The 10,405-nt window shown below is 43.1% G+C and overlaps 1 protein-coding gene across 1 annotated transcript; it reads right to left on the bottom strand.

The window, feature by feature from the left end:
- Window positions 1–7,139: 7,139 nt before the first annotated feature.
- On the bottom strand, window positions 7,140–8,286 carry LOC112819786 (tetratricopeptide repeat protein 9C). Its single transcript, XM_025866670.2, has one exon. It carries the CDS (start codon window positions 8,177–8,179, stop codon window positions 7,664–7,666), a length of 516 nt encoding a protein of 171 aa, XP_025722455.1. The 5' UTR covers window positions 8,180–8,286; the 3' UTR covers window positions 7,140–7,663.
- Between the last annotated feature and the right edge of the window lie 2,119 nt (window positions 8,287–10,405).

Raw genomic sequence — 10,405 nt, 5'->3', positions numbered from 1 at the left:
CCACACTGAGCTTGGAGCCCAACACAGGGCTCAGATCTCACGACCCTGAGATCATCACCTGAGCTGAAATCAAGAGTCAGACCCTTAACCGGCTAAGCTACCCAGGCACCCCCTTTCTTTCTTTTTTTCCTTAAGATTTTATTTTTTAAGTTATCACTTACACTCAACATGGGGCTTGAACTGACTCCCCAAGATCAAGAATTGCATGTTCTACCAACTGAACCAACCAGGCGTCCCTGCCCTCCAAATGTGTTTCTTAACATGTATGTAAGACTTCTGACACTAGGTTGATAGTGAGAATCTTAGGTTCCTTCAGAATTCCATAGTGGAATCTGTCCAGTAAGTCCTACTGCTTTGAGCTCTTCTGCATACAACATCGGACTTCTTTAATACCTGCCTTTCTATCTTGGTAAGCGTAGACAGTGATTCTTATTTGCTTGTAGGATAGTGTACTTATTCCTAACCCTGGTCTCTAATACTCTGCATAATTCAACAACCCCAAATCTCAGCTGCAGTCTGCCCAATCTCCACTCTGAACCCCACATAACACATTCATATTCCAGACTCTTCCACTTTGCTTTGCTGGCATACTCTTTCACCTTGTCTTTAACCATATAAATGCCACCAATCCTTCAAGGCCTACCTCAAGTTCCATCCCTTCCACTTAGCCTTCTACATGAGGTTTTGCCGAGAAACAGAACCAATAGGAGATATATATGTATATCACATATGGATATACATATGGATAATATGTGATATATATGCTTATTGCCAGGAAATGGCTCATGCAGTTACAGAGGGTAAGAAGTCCCAAGATCTGCAGTTGACAAGAGGGCCAGGAGAGTTTGTGTGTAAAACCAGACCAAGTCCAAAGGCCTGGGAACCAGGAGACTTGATGATGTCAGTTTCAATGAAAAGCCCACAGGCTCAAGAGTCAATGTTCCAGTTTGAGTCCAAAGACTGGAAAACAGACCAATGTCCCAGCTCAAGCAGTCAGGCAAGAGGAGTTCCTTTTTACTTCAAAGAGGGTCAGTCTATTTTGTTCTATTGTTGATTTGATGATGGCCATCTCCATGAAGGAGGGCCATCTGCTTCATCCAGTCTATTGATTCAAACGTTAATCTCATCCAAAAACATACAGCATACCCAGAATAAGGTTTGATCAAATGTCTGGGCACCTGATGGCCCAGTCAAGTTGACACATAAAATTAACCATCAAGGGGTGCCTGGGTGACTCATTTGGTTGAGTGTCTGACTCTTGGTTTTGACTCAGGTAGTGATCTCCTGGGTTGTGGGATCGAACCCTGAGTTGAGCTCCATGCTCAGTGAGGAGTCTGCTTGAGGATTCTCTCCCTCTGCCCCCCCCACTCTCTATCTCTCAAATGAATAAATAAATCTTTAAAAAAATTTAACCATCACACCTTCCTTCATTTTTGAATTGGAACTATGTGCTCCAAGTCCCAAATTGTAACCTGTGGTTACTCCTAAAGGGTGTCATTCCAGGAGGAGAAGGGAGAACTTCCATTTTTATTCTTTCCTGTTCAAAAAGAGGCGTAAAAGTAAGTAGTGGAACCTTGAGGAAAGGGTGCTTTTCTGGGTGCTTTTTAATTTTTTGGGTAAGTTTTCAAATGATCTATATTAAAAAATGGTACATTCAAAATAATGATCCAACTCCAGCTGCCAGTTATAGAAAATGCAGAGGAAAAAAGGAACATGTTTAATAAACCATGTGATACAATAAGCAAAACCCATGACTATTGGGAACTATTCAGGATAAACAATGTAGTTTCTTCAACAGAGAAATTGCAAGTGTTATAAAAAGAAGTAGAAGGAAAACCTATGATTAAAAGAGATTTTAAAAACATAGCAACCATTTGCAGTATGTGGACATTATTTGGATCCCATTTAAAAAAAACCTCAAAAAATGAAAATGGAAAAATTCATAGCATTTATGAGACAATTGGAAATCTAAAGGACATTTGACCCTATTAAGACTTTTTTTCCTAAGTGTAATGATTGTATTGTGGTTATATTTTAAACACTTATCTTTTAAAGAAACATACTCAAAATTTTAAGGATGAAATACTGTTATGTCTAAGATTTGTTTCACAATAAATTGGACAAGGGTGTGGGTGGGGCACGATTGTCATGGTTGATAATTTTGCGGATTAAGTGATACATAGAGGGCTCATTATACTATTTGGTCTACTTTTGTGCAAGCTGGAAGTTCTCTATAAATAAAAAGATTTTTAAAATTATGATATGTCCAGCACAATTTAATTGTAGGTAATTATTTCTACCCCAGCAACTGTGAAAGACTTATTTAAAAATTTAGAGGTTCACTCAAAAGATAGTTGAAAATTTCAGATGCTAAGAAATTTCCATCTCCGTTTTCCTCCTCCCACACAACATAATTGTCATTCTGGTTGCAGAACCAAACTCGTGTGAAACCACGTACAACACAAAGTAAATTGTCAGCTCACTTCTGGTTTCTGGCTGCAACTCAGCCCTGAGTTGGCTGTGTTCCTTCAGGTTCCCAGCTGAAGTCTCGGGTGAGACTCTTCCTGCTACAAAGACAGGAGCCAGACCCAAGGGCTTATGCAAAACCCAGAGGGGTCACCAAGATGATTAAGACAGGGCCCCTGCCCTCAAGAACATGAATCCACCATTACATCCAAATGGAGAACCATCTACATTTCTCAGGGCATCTTCCAGAGTGTGAGATTTCCAGATACATCAGATCCTCCTTAACTTACTTCTCTCACTACAATTGCTCCTTCGAGAATTCATCCTGCTTCACAGCTTTCCACGCATCTAAAAGGTGATGATTCCCAGGTTCACGGCTCCAGCCCTGCCCTCGCTCCTGATTGCTGGCTCGAATGTTCGACTATTTTTGTGATGAAGGCGCTTCTCCAGCTCTCGTTTAATAGGGCTCCAGCCATTTCCTCAAGGCGCACCGCCACCCCTCTGCCCCTCCAGGGAAGTCATTCCTGATGCTTCTCTTTTCTTCGCGGTCCATATCCAGCTGCTTCCTAAGTCCTAGGGACTCTACCTTCAAACTGTTCCCCAAATCTGACTCCTGTTCACCACTTTACCGCTACCGTTTGGTCCAAATCACTAGTGTCTCTCATCTGGGTTACTGCAGTAACCTTCCAACTGGTTTTGCTGCTTCTCGCCTTATCATTTGTATTGATGAAGATTAGGTTTTAAAGAGATTAATCAGATTACAAGTCACCCCCCTACTTCCCTCTTAACTCTCTCTAGTGGCTTCCTTTTCTACTTATAACAAAATTCAAATTCCTTCCATGGCTGACAGGCTCCTCAACGACCTGAACCCTGCCTACCCACTGTTTCCCACTCCCTTTGGTTCATTCTCCTCTAGCCACTGGACTTGATTATGCTCTTTGAATGTTTGCTCCAGCCTCAGGTCCTAGTATTTGCTCTTCCTATTCTAGTTTGTTCTTCCTTAAAACTTCTTATGGCTTGTTCCCTCCCTTGGTTCAAGTGCCACTTAAATGTTAGGTTCTAAGAAATGCCTTCTCTCTGCCCTATACAAAAGAGCCCTACCTCTTATCATTTACCCTCTTTTTTTGTATAACACTTATTGACACTTAAAATGATATGTTTATGTTTATTTCTTTATTTTCTGTTTCCTTCCCCTCCTCCTCCCACGAATGTAGGCTTCACGAGGGCAAGGACTTTGTTTCACCATTGTATTTCTAGGGCTTAACTCAGTAATTGAATAAGTATTTGTTGAGTGAATTGAATGAATGCATCTTCCAGGACTAGTCTGATACAGAATTTATCTTCTCTAGAGAATGGGAAAATGAAAATACCAGCTTGTTATCCTACTTAGAATCTCAGAGTGTAGGCATGAGCTATGGAGTTCATGTGTATTTCTACATGGGCTATCAGGGATTCTTTTCTCAAAAGACCCTGGTACCTGGTACATTGGGACTGACACCTGGCCCCCAGAGCTGGACCCACATTCAATTAGAGATCATTAACTTTACCTTAACCTTCCTGCTGGTATTCTAAAAGGAAAGCATTTCACCCCAACAAGAGCACTCATACTTGGCCCATGAGCACTGGTTAGGTTGCTGAGGAGAGAGGGTTTGAATGCAGCCTCGATAAGAATCTCAAATGATCTTTAGGCCCAGCTGTCTTGTAACTATCTCCTGCGGAGAGAAGTCTTGTGCTAAAATGCAAGAATTAGTTAGGCTTCAGAGCTGTAGAAAGCAGCACAGTGTGACTCTGTTTTGTGGCCTCATACAGTTTAACCCAGGTCGGAAGAAAGTAAGTGTTTCATGTCAGCTGGAACTGAGAGGGGTTGTACCTCACCTGTGACCCCAGAGACATGAGAGATATTATAGGGGATGGTGGGGGCACCAGCCATAGTGGGGAGGGTAAAGACCTGTGCAGCAAGTCACAGCGTGTGTCTCGTGAGTAGTGACTATCGGAATGACAGGCGAGGTGCACGGTAAACACTGGGGATGTGCCCAGCAAGGGGCCGGATTAAATTATGTTTAGAGCCCTTTCATTTTTTTTTTAAAGACTTAATTTATTTATTTGAGTGAGAGAGAGAGCATGAGCAGAGGGGAGAGGCAGAGGAAGAGGGAGAAGCAGACTCCCCGCTGAGCAAGGAGCTGTAGGCGGGGCTTGATCCCAGGACCCCGAGATCATGACCTGAGCCGAAGGCAGATGCTTAAAAGACTGAATCAACTAGGTGCCCCTAGAGCCCTTTGATTTAAAAAAAAATTTTTAAGATTTATTTATTTATTTTAGAGAGAGAGAGAGTATGCAGGCAAGGGGAGGGGCAGAAGGAGAGAGAATCTCAAGCAAACTTCCCACTGAGTGGGGAGCCCAGCATGGGGCTTGATCCCCCAGACCCTGAGATCATGACCTGGGCCAAAATCAAGAGTCAGATGCTCAACGACCCGAGCCACCCAGGCATCCCTAGAGCCCTTTGATTTTTAAGACAGGTAATAAATTATATATTTTAGAACAATTTCTATTTTTATTTTTATTTATTTATTTTAAGATTTTATTTATTTATTTGACAGAGAGATAGCGAGAGCAGGAACACAAGCAGGGGGAGTGGGAGAGGGAGTAGCAGGCTCCCCGCCGAGCAAGGAGCCTGATGCGGGGCTTGATCCCAGGACCCCAGGATCATGACCTGAGCTGAAGGCAGACGCTTAAGGACTGAGCCACCCAAGCGCCCCACAATTTCTATTTTTAAAAAGTAGGGGCTGGGGGCACCTGGGTGGCTCAGTCCTTAAGCGTCTGCCTCTGGCTCAGGTCATGATCCCAGGGTCCTGGGATTGAACCCCGCTTCCTGCTCCCTGCTCAGTGGGGAGCCTGCTTTTCCCTTTCCCTCTGTGCTCTCTTTCTCTCTCAAGTAAATAAATAAAATCTTTTAAAAAAATAAAGGAAAAAGAAAAAACAAAAAGTGGAGGCTGTGTCAGTCAGGTTTTCCTGCAATGATTTTGTGTAAACAAATAAACAAACTCAAATTTCAGAGGCTTATATCAACACCACCACATCTATGCTTCTCACCATAGATCGCTGGAGTGGTTCTTCTTCAGGCTGTGAGTCTGGTTCAGGTCTACTCCCTGTGTCTCTCACGCTGGGACCAGCAGCTTCTCATGGCACATGGCTGAGGTCCAAGAAGCCACGCCAGACCTTGCAAGCACATTTAAAGCCTCTGCTTAGGTGACGTTCATGAATATTCCATTGACAGACAAAAGAGAGAGTCCAGCCCGACATCAAAAGGTACTGCACTGGGGGACCCTACAAAGTCACACCGAAAAGGCTGTGGATGTTTCTTTTTTTTTTTTTGCTGGGAGGAAGCGAAGGAGCAGTAACCCAATATCCTACAGGGCCCATCAAGGCTGTTTAGAGGCACAAGTGAGTTACCATGGAAACATCTTGAGTGAGAAGAGTAAAATCTCAACGGTAGGGGCATGCAGCCAAGATTGTTCCTTTGTTACTGTTACTTTGATACATATTCCTTGATTTTTACCCTCCAGGCTAAAATATGAGCCTCCTTGATTTTTGCCCCCAAGCTAAAATATGAGCCTGTGGAAGCTCAAATTACAGGGTCATGAATCTCTGTCTCTGGCAGGAAGCACCAAGGCTGAGAACTTGAGCACATAGAGCTTGCAACTTGTAATGTAAGGGGCTGTATGCTCAGGCAGCGAAATGCAGCAACCAGGCCTGGTATGGAAAAATAAAACTCTTGGGTCTTTTTCAAGTTTGTTTAAAATGACAGGTAAGATCTTCCTTGCTCTGCGTTTATGGACTTGGTTCCACCATGACGTGTTTTCGCATCTAAGAATTACAGCAACACTCGGTGTACCGACATTGTGTGAAAATCAAGGTCCCATGCAACTGATATTTCCATGTAATGGAAACTTGCCTCTTCAAGTGCCAAAACAGTGTTTATTTTAACCACTTTAAAAAAACAGAAATTGCTTTAAAATATGTAACTTGCTAACTGTCTTAAAAAACAAAGGGGCCTAAACATAATTCAGTTTTTTCTTAAAGACTCAGGATATTTGGGGTGCCTGGGTGGTTCAGTGGGTTAAGCATCTGACTTGATTTTGGCTCAGGTCATGGTCTCAGGGTCCTGAGATCATGCCCCACATCAGGCTCTGCACTGAGCGTGGAGCCTGCTTGGGATTCTCTCTCTCTCTCTCTCTCTCTCTCTCTCTCTCCCCGCCTTTCCCTTTGCTCCTCCCCCTGGTCTCACTCTCTCTCACTCACTCACTCACTCATAAATAAATAAATAAATAAATAAATAAATAAATAAATAATGGGGGTACCTGGCTGGCTCAGTTGGAGGAGCACATGACTTTTGATCTTAGGGTTGTGAGTTCGAGCCCCACATTAGATATAGACATGACTTAAAATAAATTAAAAAAATTTTTTTTAAGATTTTATTTATTTATTTATTTATTTATTTTAAAGATTTTATTTATGTATTTGACAGAGAGAGAGAGAGCCAGAGAGCACAAGTGGAGAGAATGGCAGAGGGAGAAGCAGGCCCCCCATGGAGCAGGGAGCCCGATGTGGGGCTCGATCCCAGGACCCCGGGATCATGACCCGAGCCGAAGGCAGATACCTAATGACTGAGCCACCCAGGCACCCCCAAAGTGGTTAATTTCAAATCTTTCCTTTTTAAGTCCTGTGGGTCCAATTTATAATTGTCTGTTTTCACACAAAAATATATTTCCCAGTTTGTGGCCTGTGTGACTTTGGCTTTGGTTATCTGAGGAAACAGAAAAAACTCTTTTGTCATTCTTTCATCCTTTACTAGCCTTCTCCTCTGTATATGGATACATATAACATCTACCATTAAAATCTATCCCATAGACAGGATTAATTGCACCTATAGCTGATTGTATTTCTCAAGGCAAATATCCCCAAGAATATCATGTATGGAAAGCTATACAAATACGTAGATGGACAGACCAAAAAACAAAAACAAAACAACCAAAAGACAGAGACTGCGTAAGTGCCAAAGAGTTTGTGCAGGGCTAGAAGCAAAACAGAAATCCACCTGGGTCAGAGGTATGGGGTTAGTTTCTCTTGCTGAGGCTCAGGCTTTCCCCCTCTGGTCTTTAACTTTCAAGTTCAAGTGGAGGAGCATCTTTCTTCTTTGTTAACCAAACATGCCCAGGTAGAGCTGTCTTTCTTTCCGATGGTAGCTACTGAGTTCCGACTGTGTTAGCTGGAGGTACCGCCGGACATTGGCATCTTTTGGCTGCCTACTGACAGCAGCCAGGAGGTAGTGCTGAGCCTGGTCATAGTCCTGCAGATGGAAAAAGGCCACTCCAGCCCGATACAAGGCCTTGGCATTATCAGGTTGTCGTTCCAGGACTTTCTGACTGTATTCTTTCACTCGTTCATAGTTCACTGGCTCCATCTGAAGAAGACAGGCAGCTAGATTGTTGTAGCAGTCTGTCTGGGTGGTGTGCAGTATGTTCTCCTGTTCAGGTGTGAGGGCCGGGCCCTGGGGTCCTAGATTAGGTATCGGGGAGGGCAGACTTGGATCCAGACCCCGCAGCTGAAGCAGAGCTCGATGGTACCCACTTACAGCATCTCGGTACTTCCCTTCTCGGTAACGCTGGTTCCCTTTCTCCTTGTACAGCTGAGCCTCCTTCAGGCGCTTCTCCATAACTCTGCCGCCCAGAGCTCTTGTGGAATTGGGAAGTGAAAGAGCAACTGAAGGTTAAGGAACTGTAGCAGGCGTGGGAATGCCGGCGGATTTTGCTTCCTCCTTTCTTTTGGACACACCTCCCTGACCCCAAGATTTTATTTATTTTTTGACAGAGAGAGACACAGTGAGAGAGGGAACACAAGCAAGGGGAGTGGGAGAGGGAGAAGCAGTCTTCCCGCAGAGCAAGGAGCTCATGTGGGGCTTGATCCCAGGACCCTGGGATCATGACCTGAGCTGAAGGCAGACGCTTAATGACTGAGCCACCCAGGTACCCCCAAATTTTTTTTAAAAATTAAAAAAAAGTCAATTATGACAACCTGATAACAATAAAATTTCTGTACTACCAAAGATACATACCCAATTACAAAGCAAGCAAAAGACTAGAAAGAATAGTTATCACAAATATAAAAGGCAAAATATTAGTATCCAAAATATATAAAGGATGTCTACAAATTAATAAGGAAAAGATAACCTAAAAGAAGTATGGGCAAAGGAAATGAACAGACAATTCTGTGAAGAGGAAATACAAATGGCCCAAAACATAAAAAGATGTTCATTCTCCCCTGTGATAGAATCATATATAGTAAACCAAAACAAAGAGATCCTTTTTACCTATCATATTGGCAACAATTTAAAAGATCACTTATAACCAACATTGATGAAAATGTGGGGAAACAGTTATTTACACACGTTCTGGCTTAAGTGCAAATCACGTCTAGCCTTTTTGGAAAGCAAATCATCAGTCTTCATTAAATTTTTTAATTTGTATACATTCAACCTACATATTCACTTCCAGATGGCTTGCCTGAGGAAACTTGCATGTGTGCGCCATGAAACATATAGGATCTTCCCTGGCACCTGTTCATTGGGTGAAAGACTAGAAACAATCTAAATATCCATCAATGGGGAGAGTGTTAAATAAACTCTGGTAAGCCCATACTATATGTTGGGGGAACCTCCACTTCTTTTCTGGTCTCATATTTCCAATGAGTGGAAATTAGAGTCCCCCCTCCCCATTCACATCTCTCTATGGGAAGAGGGGACATCTATGATTAATGAATTTGGAAGAAAGAACTGGATATGCTCAGCCAAGTTCTTTCCTTTTCCTCTTTTTTGATGATCCTCAGGGACACTGCATTTTGACCTGTTTTCCACTGCTTGACACGGTAGTAAATGAATGAGGAAGCCTATCTATTTCCACCCCATCTATCTAATTATAGGCTGAACTGCTTATAGCCAAAAATTTGAATCCATGTTCTATCCAATGCTCAGCAGTAAAAAAGCAGACACTGTGGTCTACTGTCTATTTTTCGGTTGCTTCTGTTTGGGGATGGGAATAAAGAACTGTAAACAGTAACCTTCTAAAAACCCAACAACTTGGTACCTTGAGCAGTAAACTGGGACTGGCCCTAAGAACAGAAAAAAAAACACGTGGAGAGATCATGCTCCTGGCACAGCCCCGGCTGCTGGCATTAGGCTTTGCTGCCGTTGTAGGAAGGACAGGGCCAGGGTTCCTTTTGCCCTTGACTGTTTGAAATACGGTTTGAAATGTGGCCACTTTTTATAGCAGTTTTTAGGGTCAAGCAGGAAATGAACCTCTTAGATTCATTTGGCTTGTCTACAGGTTAAAAGTCACATCCACCATGCTGACCAATTATATAACCTCTGACCATGACCTTGGATTTTCAAGACTCAAAAAATACAGCTCCATCATCAGAATGAATGCATGCATGTGTTCACATGTGTTTCATAGGCTTTTTTTTTTAAAGATTTTATTTATTTATTTGACAGAGAGAGACACAGCGAGAGAAGGAACACAAGCAGGGGGAGTGGGAGAGGGAGAAGCAGGTTCCCCGCCGAGCAGGGGGCCCAATGCAGGGCTCCATCCCAGGACCCTGGGATCATGACCTGAGCGGAAGGCAGGCACTCAATGACTGAGGCACCCAGGCGCCCTTAGGCTTTTTTTTTTTTTTAAGATTTAATTTATTTATTTGACAGAGAGAGAGAGAGAGAGAGAGAGCACAAGCAGGGGGAGCAGGAGAGGGAGAAACAGGTTCCCCACTGAGCAAGGAGCCCGACTCAGGGCTCAAACCCAGGACCCTGGGACAATGACCTGAGCCGAAGGCAGATGCTTCACCGACTGAGCCACCCAGGTGCCCCTTTAATAAAAAAAATTTTTTAAAT

Source organism: Callorhinus ursinus, unplaced genomic scaffold, assembly GCF_003265705.2.
Source record: "Callorhinus ursinus isolate GAN/ISIS: 27379988/994484 unplaced genomic scaffold, GSC_fseal_2.0 scaffold3, whole genome shotgun sequence".
Lineage (NCBI taxonomy): Eukaryota > Metazoa > Chordata > Mammalia > Carnivora > Otariidae > Callorhinus > Callorhinus ursinus.
This window is presented reverse-complemented; position numbering and strand designations above follow the sequence as displayed.

What these genes read in the sequence shown, in the direction of transcription:
- LOC112819786 (XM_025866670.2), bottom strand. Translation starts at nt 8,179, where the DNA reads ATGGAGAAGCGCCTGAAGGAGGCTCAGCTGTACAAGGAGAAAGGGAAC.